This window comes from Onychostruthus taczanowskii, unplaced genomic scaffold (assembly GCF_017590055.1).
Source record: "Onychostruthus taczanowskii isolate IOZ18803 unplaced genomic scaffold, ASM1759005v1 scaffold57, whole genome shotgun sequence".
Lineage (NCBI taxonomy): Eukaryota > Metazoa > Chordata > Aves > Passeriformes > Passeridae > Onychostruthus > Onychostruthus taczanowskii.
In genome coordinates this window covers 3,498,037-3,518,278 of record NW_024503346.1, presented here as the reverse complement: position 1 = coordinate 3,518,278, position 20,242 = coordinate 3,498,037, and the positions used below count along the sequence as shown (strand labels likewise).

Below are 20,242 nucleotides of genomic sequence, written 5' to 3'. Positions count from 1 at the left end.
GACAACAGACCTTATTTATTGCAGATGAAACAAAAAACTGCATCCCTCCTGTGCTCTGTGGGGACTGAATTTGGAAAGAAACTTGAAATTTAGTAATTTTTCACAATCAAATCTAATTTAAATCTGTCAGGTTCAATAAGGATCTTCTAATGTTTAAGAATATTTGCTGTTAACTTAGACTAAGGAGTCTGTTTAAGTAAAGTCAAATTCAGAATGAAGAATTTTAAATGAAATTTGACTATGAATTTGTTTGAAATTCCCCATATTTGATTTCAAATAAGGATATGAAATCTTCCTTCAATCCCAGATGCCATTTTTAAAATGGCAACAACCTATGTATGATATAGGTGTAAGTCCTCTACTGTAGGCTGCTCTGAGCAATTAAAACAGGCAAACCTAATGGGATATCCTTTTATTGTGTTTCAACCAAGTATTTTTATCAATCTTGTCCTCACGGTCTGTAGCTCCCTCCAGTGCCATCAAATCAGTAGAATTGATTTCAGCTGAAGAATTAATGACATCACTAATAAATAAAAAATTATGTTGACAATTAAAAATATTAATAAAAGTACATTCAGATGATAAAAGAATTAACAAGCTTAATACTCCATACTAGTTTCCCTAAACTGAAGAATCAGAGCTATCTGCAAAACCAGATAAAATGAAGGTTCAGACAGTTCCCACATTTTTTTCAGCTTGTGTGTGGCTTGTAAACCTAAACCCAAACAGGGAGAACTCAGAACCAAGCACTTTCCCAATCACTGCTGGAAAAATGGGCAACATCATTTGTAACAGGAATTTTAGGGACAAGGCTCAGTGGAGCTGACAGGACCTCACGTGACAGAAAAGGAATTCTGAACCAAGCCCGAGTTTCCGCAGGAATTAAGGAAGCAGTGATAGCTCAGGGAAGGAATCAGGCCCCAGATGAGCCCAAACAATGGGAAGACAAACCTCTGCTGGGTTCTGAGCAGGGTGGTGAGGGAGGACTTCACATCCCTATTTAAATACACTTGTATAAAAATCTTCACAAAAATAGTTTGTGTATATTTAGATGCAAGATATAAATCCAGTGCTGGAATCTCGTCTGCTTAGGCACCACCCCAGCGGAGATTTCTGTTCAGTACTTTAGGAAGTTGGGCTCTCTGGCAAAAAGGCAGTGATTTTGAGTCTGATGCTGCTGACAGGACACTGAAATGTTCATTTCTGTCCCTGATGCTGCGGGCAGGGGCTGCAAGGGCCTCGGCCAGGACTGAGTACCTGCCAGTACCTGCTGGGCTGACAGCCCCACACCTCACAGCAGCTCGCATTTCAGCTTCTGCTCTCCTCACAGGAATGTGGTTTCCCCCCCTCCTTCTTGTTTAAACGTTCTGCTTTCAACCCAGCAAAAACAACTCCAGGCCTCTGTAAAAGCAGAGGCACAAACTGGCACCTGGAGTTGAAAGCATCTGTGAAGAGCACACCTCTCATTTGGAACTGAGTTATAATAATACAGTTATTATTTCTTTTCTTTTTCTTGAAAACATTTGCTTGATCACGCAATTTAATACCAGGCAGATTTAAAAAAATATCGTTTTAAACCAGGCAAATGATACAGAGCTGCAACAGCATTTTATAGTGTGAATTTTGAGCAGTGCAGGGACACTCATCTTTGGCTACAGTGAAAAGCAAATATCTGGTTCTGTGTTCTGCCATATAACAAAATGAAGAAGTCAAGATTAAGCGCTTGTCTGTCCCTGGCACACACTACACTCAGGCAGATAAAAGGAGCAAGAAATCAAGCTTGAAGCCAAAATCAAAGGTAAATAATAAAGGTGCCCACACTCCTTCTGTGGAAAAGCCATTCACAGGAGTCACCATGGCTCTGGAATAGTGCAGTCCCCTTTTATTCCCCATGAAAAACCTTTCAGTCATCCAGTTTCATGGTTCTGCTTCTTGCAGAGTGTTTTGCTACTCTTAAAAGGAAAATCTAATACAGACCCTCCATCTTTGCTTACTCACGTGCCTGTGACAGCATCAACACACACCACTGACTATGCAGTGTTTCCAAAACTGCATTTGGGTATTTAGTGCTTTTAAGCCTGCAATTAAAATGGACACCTCATAGAACAACGTGGCTTTACAAAGACTCACAAACAGTCCTAATTTAACAAGGGACATGACAAGCCATTTTAGAATCTTTTAAATACAATATTTTGGCCTTCCCCCCTCTTCCCCACCGACCTAACTTGACTCAACTCACTCTGAAGCAGAATTTAAATCATTACAAAAATATGAACTTTAAATCTCACCTCTGAAAAGACACAGCTGGCTATAAAAGACCTTAAAATAGTACTAAAAGCCCTAGTCATTCAAATGACTGTAAAACACAGTAGGACAGACTTTGCATTTACAAAACATATTCTAACGTTTGCAAAATGTGTTTTTTTCATGTGGACTTTTCTAAGCTCTGCGTTTTTAATGCTGGAGTCACAGAGAATTCAGACTGAAGTGTGCACAGGAAGAGTAAAATCCCTGACAAGGCACAACCTCCGCCTGTTTCCTCTCTCAGGCAGAATCAGGGAGGTTTTCCATGGCAGTCCCTGGCTCACAGAGGAGACTGAGGTGCTGCAAAACACGGAATCCAGACAGGATTGGAGTGAGGGGTGTGGGTGAGGGATGGGGAAATTTTGGGACAACTTTTAAAATCCCTTATTCTCTTGTTGGCTTGTTTTGCAATGTTAAAATGAGGAAGTTGTTCGGCCGCTTTGGGTGGAATTAGTTCTTTTGAATGAGCTTCATTGACTCTATTTATTACCTATATAAAAGTGTTGTAATTACCTAAACAATTATGAAATGCGTTATTCACACAACATAATTTTCTAAGCATTATGACCCCAAAATCCCATCAGCAGCAGAAGACACAGTTCTGTCTTGAGGTGAAACCTTATACTCAGAAGAGTTAAGAGTGAATTAAGATTCAGGAGGTACCAGAGGTGACACAGACCCTTCAGCATCCTCACTGGCCCCCTTGTTGGCAGCCTTTACAGAGGCCAAGGACTGGGACAGCCTGGGCAGGAAATCTTCTCCCACAGCCCCATCCCTCTCTCACACAGCTCTCTGTGCTCCAGGCTGTGCCAGAGCCCTGACCACAAACCACCCTTCAGCTGAGGCTGGAGAGAACCTCTGAGCTGAGCTACCCTGGACAAAACTGCTCACTTTAAATTCCTGCCACGTTCTCTGGAAACCTTAACTCCAGTCCCACCTTTCCTCTGGAGATGGGGGCAAGGAGAACAACAAAAGAAAGATTCTACCCACTGTTGTCATGAAGGAAGTACCAAATGGTGCAGTGAGCTCTACCAGTGCAGGGAGCATGTAACAACTACCAGGAGGTGGGGAGGAACTTTTTCTCAGTGGGCATTAATTCTGAAATTCCACTGATACTGGTTTATGTTTTTTTTTGGTTTATTACACTGAAAATAAACTGGCAGGGAGCATGAAACAAACACCAGGAGGTGGGGAAGCACTTCATCTCAGTGGGCATTAATTCTGAAATTCCACTGATACTGGTTTATGGTTTTTTTGGTTTATTAAACTGAAAATAAACTATCACAGAGCTATGAATAACAACTCATTTTTGCACCACCAGTGGGTGGACTCCCCACTCTCCTGCACTCAACCACAGCCAGGCAGCAGGGAATCCAAGGGAAGGAAAAGCCAACCTGAAGTTCCAAAAAATGTCCAAAATCCACTGGATGACTAAAAGCCATGATTCCAGAAGAAGAAAAGCACATCTTCCCCATCTGTTTGTCTGCAGAGGGCAGTGTCTCATGTTTGCATCTCAAATGGATGAAAATCTAAACCTAAATTACTCATTAGCAGACTACAAATTTCCTCTTCTACATGAAAGAAACATTTAAACAGTCTCAGGAGAAGAACTGAACTAAAAAAGACACTACAAACCATGGGTATAATTGCTGCTGTGGGAAAGACAAGAAGGGGTCTAAAATGGTATTTCTCTTCCCCAAATATTCCCACATCAACATTTGTTAAGTCCCAGCTGGGGCTTCTGGCTGCCCAATATCCAAGCCTGTTATTTTACAAAAAGACATAAACCCAGCAAGCCTCTTACAATGTCTAAAGAATCACTAAATGATGTACAGCAGCCTTCAGATTTCAGTCTAGGTTCAAATGTATTTCTAAAACTTAGTGGCCATCAGTCACAGCCCACAAATCTGGAAATAAATGTGCAATTCAAAGCTGTGCTGGGAAGTGGAGGCATGAGGCAGCTCCAGGGGAGCAATCCTGGGCTGGCTCACCTATTGCTCTGATACCTGCAACTGGCAACTGCATGAGTCCAGAGTGCTGGAGACAATTCCAGGATTTCCATTTGTTCTGCATGACTATAATTAGAGCTTCCGGATCGTGGTTTACACTAAGAACAGCAGCAAAGGCTTCAAGGTGGAAGAGACTCAGATCAGATGGGTCAGCAGAAAGTCTGCAGAGAACACTCCCAGGTTCTGGTGAAAGGGAGGTGTGTTCCTACACTACCTACCCCATATCAGGTGCTTATTTATACATACACAGTCTATAAACACCATAACCAGATGTGAAACACAGCTTTTATCACACAACAGCACTTTAACTCCACTTCCTGTCCTCAGGAGCAAATTATTAATTCACCACAAAAAAGGGGTGTCTGAGCACAGCAACTGGTACATTACACAGAAGTGAATAATATGCGATTACTAAATATAGCCACTCCTGCTTTTCTTCTACATTTTGCTGCCTAAGAGATTTCTGCAGCATCTTGCACACACACTGGCTTGCCTTGCACGGATGGTGATGCTCAGAAGCAGTGACAGGTGCAGAGCTTTCAAAGCAGCACTTTTCCCTCACGCCATCCCACCCACGTTCAGCTCATTCTGTAAAACTGCAGCTATCTGCTTTGTAGGAACACACACGCACAGGAAGCCCAGGGAACAGACTGCCAACAAGCAGATGAGAAAATTAAAAAAGATCTGAGATGCTAATAAACCGTGCCAGAATTACACACTGCATCTAAATACAGGTTTTGAGGGAACACCACTGGAGTACTTCTGCAGATAAGCATATCCTTCATTTTAATTAAGGAAGAAAAGTTCCCTCCTTTGAATGAGCTCACATCCATTGGAGAGACCTGTTTTATTAACACATCTTAAGATTTTCAGTTTCTTTGCTTAAAGATACCTGTATAATTTACATTTGGGTCACTGACTTTCTTGGCTGTGGCTCTAAACATCAAGCCTTTTAAAAAACCCCCACGCCCCACACTGATCTGCAGCAGAACTTCCTCCTGTTACCTACATTCATTTTTATTAGTGCAAACTGCTTATGTTCAGTGGAGTTACAGTCAAAAGGTATCCCAAGGGGAAAAAAAAATCTCTGATTAACATCACCGTCAACAAATTCAACTTTTTAAAAGCTGTCTGGGCACAACCCTGAGGAAGGTGCTTGAGGGAACCCTGCTTGAGCAGGGAGGAGGGACCAGACGGCCTCAGTGGTCCCTTCCAACCAGACCCCCTTCTGTCTGATCCAGTGATTACTGGTTTCTGAGAAAGCATGCAGGGAAACTGCCATACATTTACACACACAGACCTAACTCTGCAGAGAAAAATCTGTTTCACCTTTCTGCATGTCCACCATCAATCCATTATGATGCCTTGTGGTGTGGACGTCAGGAATAAATGTGAAACAGTTCAGAACTTAAAAAACCCTTATTGCTTAAACACGGATATTACAACCTGATTCACCCTGCAAACCATGTATGTATAAAAGCAGCATGTGCTTGTACAGATTCTGGTAATTATAGAGGTTTGTTTCAAAAAAGCACTGTGTTTCACGCAATATAAACATGGTAATTGTCACATTATCTCACAATCTACATTGTGATTTCAATTATGCACAACAAAGGGTCTGCTCATGAGAACTGAACTGAGAAAGCAAATCACACCCCTCATAATAATAGTAACAAACCTGTGTTCATTAGTGTTTGTTTGTTTTTAAAAGGTATTTGTTCAACTACTACAAACATCTCTTGCAGACTGGTGAAAAAGAAAAATGCACTGGGTGCGGCATCAACCTTCCATTTGTGAGACTTGTCTTGAGGGAAATCAGTTTCATATTCTTCAGTGCCACGTGACTTTATCAGAAAACCACAGTGCACAATTTTGGCATAATTAGCAGGACCTTCTGAAATACAGCCCAGAAGAAAGCTCTGAGGGAAACAAAAACGTTTCACATCATTAGGGAAAGTTAGAGCTGAAATGGAGGTACCAGCCTCTGCACACAACAGCAGAAATCCCACCTATTTTTAGTTCACAATTCCAATAAGAAAACAGCTGGGAGTCTAATGAAATTATCTTGGTGACAAATTTAATGGACTGAACACTAAAGTTACTATTTTTAAGTGAAGTTCCTAATTATCCTTCAAAACAAGAAGCAATTAAGCAGCAGTGGAGCTCCAGCTTCCCAAGCGTCTGCAAGGCTCGGCTCCAATCAGATTGAAACTGGGAAGTGGCTCAACACCTTTCTGATCCTAAAAGTTGGTTGAGGGCCAGGCTTGGGGTTTGGTTGGGGTTTTTTTTTAGTCTAATGAAAGCAGTTCTGCTTTGACCTGTCCAGTCCTGCCTCGTGCTGTTTTCTCCGCCTGAGCTTGGTGCAGCTGCAGGATTCACAGCCTGGGGAGGGAAGGGAAACAGCAGGGATGGTCTGGAGGGGCTGGTGATGATACCATTGAACCCTGAATGGTAACACACTGCTGGATCACAGAGCAGCTCAGCTCTGGGGGAGAGAGCTGGATGGGGAAGTGCTCCAGCAGCAGTGGAGAAGGGCCAAGGATCCCACCTAGCAAAGAGATCTCAGAGAGCACAGAGGAATTGTGGTATTTTCAAATTTACTGAAGCAGCCACATTAATCACAGTAAAGCAGGTTATAATCTGACATGTTCTTCTCCAAAAAGCTTTTTAAAACTGGCCATGTTAATTAGTGTTTCGCTTGGTAACTGTTCCACTGTGGCACTAATGAGTCTGTTGTACTTGTAACCTCACATAAGGCTATTCCACACTTCATACATATCACACACCTTGTTTTTGAAAAAAATTTTGAACAACAGGGGTAGAGAAGCAGAGTTATCATTGAAAATACACTGCTACACATTGATAATATACTAATATCTGCATTTTAATGAGACATAGTAAGATCCCAGCATCTGGAATGCCCATTTGGGGAATATATCATGGTAAAACAGATCTCAAACCTATCCTCTCACCCCTTCCACCAAACCACTCCATCGTGAGATTCAAGATCAAGAATCTTGATGACAAGACCTTGAACAAGATTCTTGATGACATCACAATACTTCTTGGCATTAGAACCATGAAAGATTGATCATCCTTCATTCCTATGACTTCACTTAAAACCTCACACTATCCAAAATCACCCAAGGGTTTTTGCAGATGTGAGCTTTAACAATCCCCTTGAAGAAGAGCTGTATCAAAGCATCAGTTTACAAACGGGGAAACTGTTTCACCCAAGCCCTGTCTGGGATAACAAACTGAGTGCATCCTAAAGCAGTGTCCCACCCTGGGACAGAGGTGAACAAGGAGTTCTCCAGAATAAACAAGGAGAAGCCATTCCAACCCAGGGAAGAAAAGGAGTCTGCACACCTTAACTGCAAACTCTGCTCTTCTCCATGGCACACACAGTGATGTCAGGGAGAGCTAATGAAAACACCAAAATAAAACAATCAGGAGGCTCACTCTTGAGACTCAGTTTGATGAAAGAATATCCAGAGATCAGCCACACTTTATGAAGCTGTGTAAGAAAATTGTCTTGCCAGGCACAAAGCTTCACAGTCCCTTCACACAACTCCTGATCTTGGAACATTATAAATGTGTAATTATTGAAGTCCCTCTTAGATACCTTAACAGCAGAAGTTGTGGGCAGCGTGGTCCTCAGAAAATCTGCAAGTATTACGAACAATGGCAATAAACACACAAACAAACAAGGCAGTTTATCAGTTGTGGGCATTTTGTACATGTATTGCTATTTTCATTCATTTATAAAAATCACTTAGGGTTCAGAAGGATCTTTTTTCTGAAAAACACAAATCTCTGAGCCAAGATCCCACAGCAGACCTGGCCACCTGACTGGGCTGGATGTGGCACCTGCCAGCACCACGCTCCTTTAGCAGCCCAAGAGCCAAGCAAGGCTCCTTCCCTCCCCCAGCTGCAGGAGGCTTCCTAAAAATAGTCCTGTGCCAGCTTTTACTGGGGCTGCAGTTTACAGGAGCCCTCTGGGGGAAGGGGAACCTTGCAGAGTACCCAAGGCACTCACTGAAAATTTACTGGGCAGCTAACACTTTTCAAGTGTAAATTATCATCCAGACACTGAACCCCTCACTTCCATAATGAACACATTGCAATTTAGCTTTGTTGGTGCATATCCTTCTCAGAGACTTAATTAGTGTACCACAATACAAATATAGTTAACACAGATTTATATTTAACTACAACAACTTATTTTAACACGTTTCAGCTACAAAATCAATGTATAATATACTACAGAGTAATCAGTTCAAAATCACAAAACCTATCAATGACATCCTGCTACAAAATTACTCTTAATCACATGTAAAATTAGCTAGCAATTTCTTTCAGTTTATTTAGAACTTAGTCACATACTAAAAATACTGTATTTAAAGTTACTGAAGCTCAGCTTCGGTTTGAGAACTTCTTCACCTAATATGAGCTTAATCTACTTTTTAATTTCCAGCCTGCCCCTTCTGAAGTCAGGATTTTATGACCATGTTCTCTGCATGCAAGCACATGGTCTCAATAAACTTTTGAGCCTGCTGGTAAATTTATACCAAATGTCCTCCAGACATCTTTGTCAGGAGTCTCTAAAAAACAGTAACTTCAGCAATACCTGTGACTGCAGGCAAGCACCCAGACAAAAGAAATTTAAACTGAAGTCCCTAATGAAGGAAAGGCTTTGGCATATCACCCAACAGTGGAGTTCACAGAAGAGGAGAACGAAGGGGAGAACGTGCAATCAGCAGCATCCAGTGCTGCCTCTCCCCAGGACTGGCAGTGATGGATCTGCAGAGTTTCAGCCCAGGGAATAATTGGGAATCGAACCTGGTGCTTTCACACTGTGCCAGCAAATGTACTGGCCTCATTTCATCCTCAGATCAGGAATTTTCTGCTGACTTCCATCTTTCGGAACATGGTTGCTTTTACTTCCTTTTTTAAAGCAATTTTGAAGAGGTTTTACAGTTGCTTTTTAGGTCTTAAACTTGATAGAAGCATTCTCCTAATTGTCATCCTGTAATCTTGAGACGTTCCCTTTCAGCAGCAATGCAGCTGAGCCACGAGAGCTCTCACAAAACCCTCCTGTGCTCCAAAAGCTGTTGTGCCTGCTCACGGGGAGCACCACTAACAGCAGCTGCCAAGGCCAGGCAAAAAGCTCCAGCACCCACTCACCCAACCCAGCCAGGTGAATGAACTGCAAAATCCTAAACATGCTGGTCCCACCTGCTTCAGGAGCGTGGCTGTCGGAGCACCAGGGATGCTCATCATTCCTGCAGCCCTCTCCTGCTGCAGCAGCGTTTTCTGTGGCTTCCACAGCAGCAATAGCCAGAGTTTGGGGTGCCCTGCCAGGGCCCCCAGCCATTCAGCACTGCCTCCCACAGCAGCTTCCCAACCCAGGGAACCCAGCAGGAGCGATGCTCCAGCCTCACACGGGCCATGCAAAAATGATGCAACCAATGCCACGCTCTTCCTCGTTTCCTCAAGTGTTTATTTATAGCTTGCCCTGTATTTTGTGCCTGCAGATCTTCCTCCTGGCAGGAGGGATTCCCAAGAAAGGCTGCTCCAGCCCCTGTGGAAGGCTTTTATTCTGCTTGTTTCTGTCTCACACCGAATTGCTTGTTTGAATCACAAACCTTGTTTGGGGCTTTCTCTGTTTGCACAAAGGAACCTTGCAAGGGCCTGGGAGGGGGAGTGAAAATTCACTCAGAACTACTGTGAGTTGTAAGAGTTGCTTGGATTGATTCTCACCATTTGACAGCCACAGTGTTTCACCAGTACAGCAATCCAACACTGCTATTTCATTAAGTCCAATACTCACATGTCAAGATGTCATTTGCTCTGAAGCTTAGGGGAATTTTATGGTAAAACTGAGCCTATTTTTTGTATTAATGGTTAAAACTTAAAATAAATACAGAAGTCTGGTACACTCAGGGTGCATGACAAACTTACAGAATTTACAGTCACAATTCCTCCTCTCATTTAACTTCTCACCCTAATTCATTCTGACCAATTCATTTATGACATTCATTCATTCCCAGTTCAGACTGATCACTACCTCTCTTCACAAAAACCAGAGGATTGAAGGATTACTGTGCACAGAACAATCTACTATTTCCCTCATTCTAATTTTCTCAAAACATTTGAGCAATGTGATTACAGAAGTTTCACCTGCAGTAAACTTACTTATGAATTTGTTGCACTTTCCTTACCAGAAAAAAAGGCATATTCTCTGCCTGATGATGATTAAAAATACAAAAAAAACAGGAATATCATTGCAAGATCCACGTACAGCAAAGCCAAACCCAAGGATCTGGAGCTTCCAGCATTTATGTAGCTTTGCTACTGTCTGACTCTCATCAAACACGGGGCCTGTCCTCAGGAAGAGCACCAAGGATGTGCTCAGCTCTGCACGAGCTGCCCAACATTTCCTGCCCTGCTGGGTTCCCCCGGCTCCAGGAATGTGTGCCATCACTGGCAGGAGGAAAGGCTGCTCAATCCAGGCCACCAGAGACACCTGTGAAACCTGTTGGTAAAGAATTCACTCACAGGAGGAGAGTTTTGACATCATCTGCTTCAAGAGAGTTTCTGTTAGCATGGACCCAGCCTCTTGAGTTTTTCTTAATCTTTATAATCATGAAAGAAAAACAGTATTGTGTAGTAATGCTGTGGTAGTAGCTGCAGTTAGTGATCTTATGGAACAACCCAACATTCTAATTTCTTAAATACATTATTTTGTCTATAACACTGATGAATTGCTCAGAATGGATTGCACACTGAGGGCTGTGAATGCACACGACACTTTTTTTTTTACTAATATTATTAGTTGTTTGAAAACCATTGGTCATATTAATTACATGGAAAACGATTTATGAAATCTCAAAACTTCACAATCAATCAACAAAAGTGAACCCTGCACATCTCCTTGACTAGAAGATGGTAATATACTTTTCAGGGTGGCAACTCTGTGCCTGTTTCTGAAGCACTAGCCCCAGCTCAGTTTAGCTTTAGGCACAATGTGCAGAGCCAGTGTTGTTCACTAATTCTCATTCTATTACAAACTTGTACCTAAAAACAGAGCAAGAAACCAATACAGTATTCACAGCATCTCCTCCAAAAGCCTCAGCAGACAAAATATGTTTTTTCATACATTTCTACCACATTCACTCACACTATGATTTAATGCCACAACAAAAGCTTTTGAGGATGAAAAAAAATTACAGTGGGAAGAAATGAGGAACCTGTTGCCATTAAAATGCAGAAATTAGCGAGAGTTTAATTAACCAAAGGTTTTGGCTTATATTCCATCTCCTGTCTGCATTGCATTGCAACCTTTTCCCATCACCCACAAAAGAAAAAAAAAATTCCACTGCATTTGCATTTGTAGGTCTGCAGAGAACAGAACCACAAAAAACAAAGCAGAAGCCTGAACAGGTATCTGAAATATGTTGACTTAGAAGTCCAGACACTCCTGAGTCAAACAGACATGAAAGCAATTACAAAAATATGCATCTGACATTTATTTTAAAAAAAAAGCTCAAGATTACTTTCTCTTTTGAAATAGAAATTCCTGGGATTAGGCATATTTTGTTATATTTATCTGTATGTTTAACATCACTTGGTGATGCAAGTGTAATATTCTTATCAAACAACACAGTTTGCCATTTTTACCACTACTACCAAGGAATCTGTTCTTCTCTTTACTGAATTATTTTTAACTCTGTTAATTAACATTATGGGTATAGGCCACCCATCAAGAAATTTGGCTAAAGAATTTTGTCTGCAGAATTCTGGACTGTAGCCAAATACTTTTAGTACAGAATTATCTTCTGAAGATGCATCACTTAGGTTTATGCAGCAGTACTTACTTATACATTTACATTCTTTGGTAATAACAACTTTGGTTTCAAAGCCCACTAATAAAGTAAAATATTAATGGAGAAACATCCTGAGCAAACTACACCCTGGACTCCACTCCAGTATTCTCCTCCAGAGAACCAGAATGTCAGTAAGTTTGTTATCTAACCCTGCCTCCATTGGAGCACAGCAACCCACTGACCAAATCACGTGGGTGTGTCTGCATCTGATCTCGAAAAAAATTACTATTTTAAAGACAAATTTTATTTAAATAAAATGCTAACATTCAGGCCAAACTTTGAAAAATACTCTTGATCCAGTGCAAGCCTAACCTGAACAAACGTTGTGCATGTGAATTATGTCTGAAACAAAGAAATAGATGTTGTGAGAGCAAATCCATTCACACGTGAAAGCAAATATAAAACATCCATTTCCACTGAATCAGGCATCCATGAACACCAGTTTATCCTTAACCCCTGCAGGCATCAGCAAGTGATGCATTTAAAGTAAAAGGCGAAGTCTGAGTATTTGGACACAGAACTCTGTCAAGAAATTGGGGAAGAAGTCCCAACCCAGCTTTTTCGTGCTCTACAACCAGGTCTGCTCCGCCTCCAGCTGAAGGCAAATCCTCAGCATTTACAACCAGGCAGGGAAAGGAAGCTGCATCTGCAGCCAAAGGCCAGAAAGGAACTGGCACATTCACAGATATGTGGAACAGAGGAGAAATAAAAGCTGCAGATGAATGGAGGCAATGAATCCAGGAGGCTGGAAGTAAAAGTGGAGGCAGAAATCAGATTTTTGGAGCAAACAGTTAAAGCCCTTGACAATAATTCAGGATGATGCATCACACAGACCTCAAAAGGCTGTGGTATGACTTCAGTTATTCTCATTTTGGACTTGTAAAGGTCTTTCTGCCATTATGGCTCATCAACTTTGTGTCTTCCTTATTGCAGCACCTAATTCCTAACATTCAAGCAACCTATTGCAGGACATCTTTTGGTTTATCTTGCTTCATACTGGGATATAATTTATTTTGAAGACAGAGGACTTTATCTGGGGCTGAGTGTAGCTTGAAATTATGAATTTATGATTAGCTGTGACAAGATTGGGAACATGTACTGGATTCATAATCCATTTATTGGCTAAATTTAGGTAATCTGGTTTTCAGAGCGCTTGCCAGCAGGCACATCTCTGCTACTGACAGTCAGCAAGAGAGGGCACACAGGTGGAGGAGTTGGGTATAATTCAGCTATTATCCTGCTACTGACAGCAAGAGAGGGCACACAGGTGGAGGAGTTGGGTATAATTCAGCTATTATATACTGGGACTCATGCTGTTGGTAGTGACTTCACTGAAGTCATGCAGAGACAGGAGTTACTGTGCTCCCCTTCATACACCACTCCAGAAAATGCACAGGCTGGGCTGTATTTCTTTAATTGAAATTTAACCTTGTTTAAAACATGATCTTCTATTCCCTCAAGCTGAAGATGAGCAGGGAAAAGACCCTAATTCACTTATCTCTAAGCACTATGGAATACAGTAACGTGGATTTTATAATCAAGACCAAAAATTAGGAGTTAGATGATCTGGGTCTACTCTTTGGCTTGCCAAGGAATTCACACAGCAGTAGGCTGTGTCAGTTTTATTCCAGAGAAAGGGGACATGAATATTCTTCTTCCTCATGGGAATGTTTAACAATGTAATTGTCACTGTCCGTAAGAAGCTGGTGTATGCCAGGAATACAGGCCAGGGAAATTCCTGTCCTGTTGAATGTGAGCACTCAGAGGAGCTGGAGACAAGAGAAACCACTCTGTCAAAATCACATCGAATGGAAAGAAAAGGAAAAAAAAAAGTAATAAATAATATGGATAAGAAATTAGAGCAGCAATAGCACCCCTGATAAATCAGGCACTGTTTAAAAAGGTGAGACTTTGAGCAAACACACTTTACTACATGTTCCATGAAAGGAACTTTGTCATGAAGAGAAATCAACATGGAAGAAAATCATTAACTGCACAGATTGGGGCTCTTAACTGCTCTCTGCAAGTCTGCAAATCCAGAAATAAAACACACCATAAATCTTAATAAAAATATAAAGAATTCACAACATCAGAAATTAAAAAGCCTGTGTGCCCACATGTGCTGATCCTTCAGCAGCCCTGCACAGCAGTCGGCTAATAGCTGCACTCCCTGCCTTTCTTTGATAAGTATTTTAAAAACAAACATCTTAAAAAATACTCCTCATAAAACCCTTCTGGAGGAGCCTGGCACAGTTTCAAGGTATCAGAGAGGCTCTGCTGGTGCTGGAGTTCCAGAAACGTGAGCGTGCACCTCCAGAGCCTGCTCCTTCCCCGAAATGGCAGCGCAGGAGAGGAGCGGGCGGCAGGAAATCGCGTGAGAACGGCTCCTCTGCTGCTTCCACCCTTCCTGCCATGGCAGCTCGGACAGGGGCTGCACACTCTGCCTCCCACTTGATTTCCTTTTCCACCCCAGCCAAAACCAGGAAGCGCCAGCGAGGGGATTCGCAGGGAAAGCGCGGCGCAAAACGAAGCGCAGAATGAAACGAGCGGGCAGGGCTGGCTAAAGCAGAAATTCAGGGATCTGTGGCACAGCCTGGTATTAGCTACTCTAAAAAAGCACCAGGAGGATCATGTAGTACCCAGGCTTTGCTCCTAAGTGGCTGAATATTTAACCCAAAGGCTCCTGACATCAGTGCAGGTTTCTCCAGGCTCTGGGTAAGACCTGCCAGGACAGCAGGGCACCCTTCCTGTCCTGATGCCACACACAGCACATCCCAGGGGACAGATCCTGCTGGCCCTGACTGCTCTGCTGGGTGCTCCCGAGGCTGTAAAAGCAGAGCTGCTCAAATGAAACCTGAGGTAGAAGCATTGGCAACATCAGCGCTTCAAAGAGATCCTGTTTGTTTGTATTTGACAAACAGGCTTTGGCACATCACAGTGGAAATGGCTCCTAGATTTTTAATAATAAGTAAATATTCTAAATAAAATGTGACCCTGTGCCTCCAGGGAAGACATATGAAGGATGGTAAATAATTTAACACAGTTTGGGATTTTCTGTATTCTAGCCACCTCTGTTTTCTTCTGTTTATTATTAGCCAAGAGCAGGATCACATAGCAGCTTCATACAAACACTCTGTGTACATCCCTGCAAGATGCATGAGCAATGAAATTTGGTCTCCTCACAGATAAAGCTCCCTCTTTTCTTCAATGCTGAAATACAAACTGGTGACAATGGCACAGACCGTGCTGTTCTAAATGCAGAATTGAAACTGATTTCTTAGTAAGGCCAGTTAAGAAAAGGGAAACAAGCTTTCTTTCCTTTCTCTGCCTCTCAAGACTGCAGAATTTGCCTGGGCAGGAAGTACAGTAAAGCTCAGGATGAGCAGAGGCAGCTACTCATTCAAAATGAGCAGTGCTCCTCCAAAGTGACATTTTCATGAGGGGTCAGGGCAGGGTACCAGAAGGGCTCTCCAGCAGATGAGGTTACTGGCCAGCCCTCCCAGCTTCACACCTCCAAAGATCACAACTGCAGGGAAATGGGAAGCAGGATGGTACCTGTGGCTTTTGTAAAGATGTCTTTTCTAAGCCAACACAACCAGAGACTTGGTGGAGCAACAATCAGAGTGTGTAATAATGTCACTTCTTATGGGAAGACACTGCAAGTTGTAGACATGCAGAGGAAGCATTGTACATTTAAAGCTACGGCTCCAGAACAGGTGAAAAATCCCATTTTTGGACTCTAAACCCCCACACTGGAATTAGGGAGATAAAACATTGAGAATTACATTTGTTCCCACTTTCTGGGAATGCACATGCAGGAAAAAGTGACTTTTCCCTCATGCTCTGTCTGTCCAGGAGAGCTCCTGACCCCTCTGCAAATTCCCATCTTTCCTGAGCACAACCTCTGCAGAAGTTTGAGCTGCCATCTCTCCAGAACCATTTTTTTCCAGATTCTCCATCCCTGACTCCTGAAAAGCCCTTCCCTCTCCTGGACTACAGCTAAGCTGTCTACATGTAGAACCAGCTTTTATCCATGGAAAGCAGAACTGCTGAAAGACAGGCAAAACATCTTCAAACCTTCGGCAGAATCTCCTCGCAAAGATTCCTACACAAAACTGTGTCCCAACACTGACAAAACTTCCTTTTTTAAAAAATTCAGAATGTTAAATAAGCCCATACACTTTATACTAAAAAATTTAGTCTTCAAAAAATGACAGTTGAAAAGAATTACGTTTTTTTACAAACAACTCTAAAAAGTTAATTTTTGTGAACAAGAAACGTTTAAAATTTTAAGGCAAATAACTGAGCAAAGAATCCATTAATATTTAAGATTTTATTCAATTTTCAAGAGCAAGAAAGGATTTTTGGAAGCCAGATCGATCTTGAAAGAGAAAAGCCACTTTTCCATCTCCCATTTTCAGTGTAATTTTCTTGTTTTAAATGGGGACTTCAAAAGGGGAAAAGTGTTCAGAACCCAAAACTCCTCTCTGAAAGAATGGACAACCCCAACAGAATTTGCTCAATATTCTTTTTTTACTTCTATTAGTGCTAACAGCAGTAACTTGCACACTCATATTAAAACAGCCCTCCTTTAATAAATCTCAGATACATTTTGTATTTTGCCTTTGCCACGTTTTTGTCAGTATATGCTCACCAGGTTAATTTAAATGCATCAATCAAGTCAGATTTTATAGGAAGCAATTTTTGTTAGGTCCCTTGAAAATTTAATATGATAAAAACAGGCTCAACATTTCAAAGTGACATTAACCTCCAAGATAACATTTTTCCATTAAAAAGCTCCTACTATGCATATTCTGTTATTAAAAACTCCACCAACTGCATGGTCAAAAATGCCAGAAAGGACAAGAACTGTCAAAATTAACAATTAGAAATCTCCTTCTGCAAGACTATAGTGTCATATATGTTGCTATCATATTGAATAAATACTAGAATTATTAAATATTTTTAGTGGGAGACAGCATTTTTTATTTTATTTTCTTTAGGGGAAAAAAAAAATCTAATTCGTCAGCAATGTTCAAAGTTTATTTCTGGCACAACAGCCCATGATGTAGAATTAAGTGTTCCACTAGATGGAGCAGGATGGTAAAGCCTTCATGAGGGCCACCTCCCCTGCTGATCCATGGAAAAGTCAATGTCCAGGGATGATAAGAATTTCAGCTTTCTTCTGTGCATTCAGGGCAGAAAAAGGGCAACACAAAACGCTCTTAGTGCTCAACGATTTCCTCCCTCCCAGCATAGAAGCTATTAACAAACACTAACCAGCAACAAACCCAGCTCTCCCTCACTTCTACCAACTTTACACTAGAAACACAAAAGTTGCTGGATGCTTGTCTGAAATTGAAAATCTTTGTACTTTTTTATTTTGTAGCAAGTGAACTTGCAAAAAGCTCCGTGCCAAATGATCAAACATTAGTCACCTAATGCAAAAGACATCGTTACACATCAAACAAATTCACTCTGGAAACAATGGCAAAACTTCAAAGAGGCTCCTACAAACCTGGAGCTGTGCAAGGCACAGTAAAATTATCTCCCTTGTCTCTTTTCAAACAGAGCTAATTGTTGATCTACCTTTAAGTCTACCTAAACAAACAAACAAAAGAAGAACCTTACAGATTTTGTTTCATCAGGTGATCTTTAAGACATGCAGATTTAGACAAACTGCAGTTGCCATCACTGTGTGAAACAAGAAACCTTCATTTTCTTGACCATTAAACCTTACTTCAGCTTCTCCAAAAGAAGCAGAGAGAATATAAACTAACAAAGAACAGTTTTAACCATTAATGTTTCAAATTTAAGTCCTGAAATTCTTGAGTACGCACAACAGAAGTACCAGGAATGGTCACAATTAACTCGAGCACCTTGCCATAAAAAGTCCTGAGCCACAGCATACTGCTGGATGTGGTAAATAACTGCAAACATGCAGCAGGCTCTCAAAACAATACTAATAATCCCAGCAGTATAAATAGCAGAAGAGAATGACTCTTTCTCAGATATGTGCATGAAGGCACACAAGCAAAGCTCTGGTGACTGATCACAGGCTGCTCCCCATGACTGTCACTCCCATCTCTTTGTTTCCACTTAAATAAACTGCACTAGAAAGCAAAGAGACAAACAGGTTTATTTCCCACCAACGTTCTCTCCAACTTATTGCAACTTGTGCACCACCTGAAGCTGACTTCTGGAGAGGATGGGCCAAGTGGAAGAGGCAGGAAATTTGGCCTCGCAGACAATAAAACTGTCCCCTCACCAAGGTTTTTATTAAAACCTTTTGAAAACACCTGTGGATGTAGATATTTCACTGTAGATATTGTCTAACTGAACATCAGTGTGTCCCACCTCTCTGAAGAGCTGATTACCAAGAATTCATTGTGCACCACACACTGGTTTTCCAGGGATCAGGGAAAGCATCAGGACACCAAAGCAGGCACGGGCAGTGCAGCAATACTCACTACTGTGCACAGTCAATCAGCTGGTACTCGTTGGATCTCTCGTAGCAGGCTTTCACACCTTCATCCTGCCAGAGGGTTTTTGTGTGTTCATAAAACTCCTGAAATGGGAAAACAGTGTTATGGGAATGGGTTAGAGATGAAGAGAGTCAGCAAACAGCAATGTATCATTCTGTTTTGCAATGAGCAGGAAATGGAGCAGATTTAACAAAAATCTTTAACCAAGCTTTGGAACCTCACTACAAGTTCAGTTGGCTTTCTGTGTTTGACTTCAACACTCTATAACATTTAAAGAACTGTTTCTCAATCATTGATTGAATCCAAGCATCTACTGCATTAATATCAATTTCATTGGCAATTTAATAATCAATGCTATTTGGTAACATTTGTTCTTTAACTCATGGTGTCACTGTATTTTACATTTATGTGGCTGTCACAGATTTTTTTTCTTCAATGAAACACTACTTCTCTACGATTCCTACATGAATGATAATGATAATTAAGTTTTACATGACTTTGCAAGCTAGTGAGGATCTTCAGGGACTGTACAGACCTCTGTATCTTACTTAACTCTGTACCACTTTCGTCAATTTATTCTTTTACAGTGTAAAAAGACGCTGAACTACAGAAGAGAGACAGTGATAGAAGGCTAGATCATGTTTTGTCTCAGCCCTAAAAACTGTAAGCCAAGATATGAAAGCAGACAGCCAAAAATGCAGTGCTTCAGTTTTGCTGAACCTGTAACACAAGCTAACAACAGAAGCAAAAGCCCTTTTCATTCTGCATATGAAAGATGCACTTTGGCTCCAGCAGTGCGTGTGCAACACGGGACTGAACTCCTGGCCATCAGTCTACAAGAGCTCTGAACAGACTCAGAAAGAACAGCAGCAGCCTGGTGACTGAAATACACACAGACACCACTGTGGGCATCCTCTTATCAACAGCCATGGGTGTGCCTTGGCTATCTCTCAGAGCTTTGAAGTGTTGTGGGTAAAATACTTCCATTCTGGTTTTAAGTGGCAAATAATTAATTCTTTTAATCCAGACCAGCGCAAGACCTTTAAAATAGTTGTTGTAAATATTCTGTGTCTCCCCACCCTTTTTCTTTACAGAATTGTTTTAAAGAAGAAAAATGCGTTATTTTTGCTGCTTCAAGGTTCCTCCATCTCTTGGGATATCAGTCTCTCACATTCCTTTACAATCAATGTAGTACAAAGAAAGGGGACACATTCCAAAGTTTCACTTTCAAAAGAGTTTAAAAAAAAAAATCACATTCCTACCAGAATCTTAACTAACACCTGAACTGTAGCAGAACAGCAAATTCTTTAAATTGCATCTAAAAGATGTGTAGAGGCATCTTACAGTAAATTTAGTGCTGCTGATTTTCAGAGCACCTTCTTCTTGGCAGGTATAAGATGCATATGTGTTTGTGTGATCACACAATTACAAATACCAATGGTGGAAGCAGCACATCAGATGCAAATTTGATTGTCCTTTTATTGCCATTAAGGATTCCCTAGATGCACATACACAAAAATGAGAGCAAACACAAAATACACATCTAAATTTTGTT

The 20,242-nt window shown here is 41.3% G+C and overlaps 1 protein-coding gene across 2 annotated transcripts in view; it reads right to left on the bottom strand.

The window, feature by feature from the left end:
• Positions 1 to 20,242, bottom strand: part of GNAS (GNAS complex locus) — a 127,553-nt gene that overhangs the window by 13,597 nt on the left and 93,714 nt on the right. For both annotated transcript variants that reach the window (XM_041417936.1, XM_041417937.1), the window contains exon 5: positions 18,673 to 18,770. In XM_041417936.1, the coding sequence (XP_041273870.1) occupies positions 18,673 to 18,770 (98 nt within the window). The remainder of the gene's footprint in view (positions 1 to 18,672; positions 18,771 to 20,242) is intronic.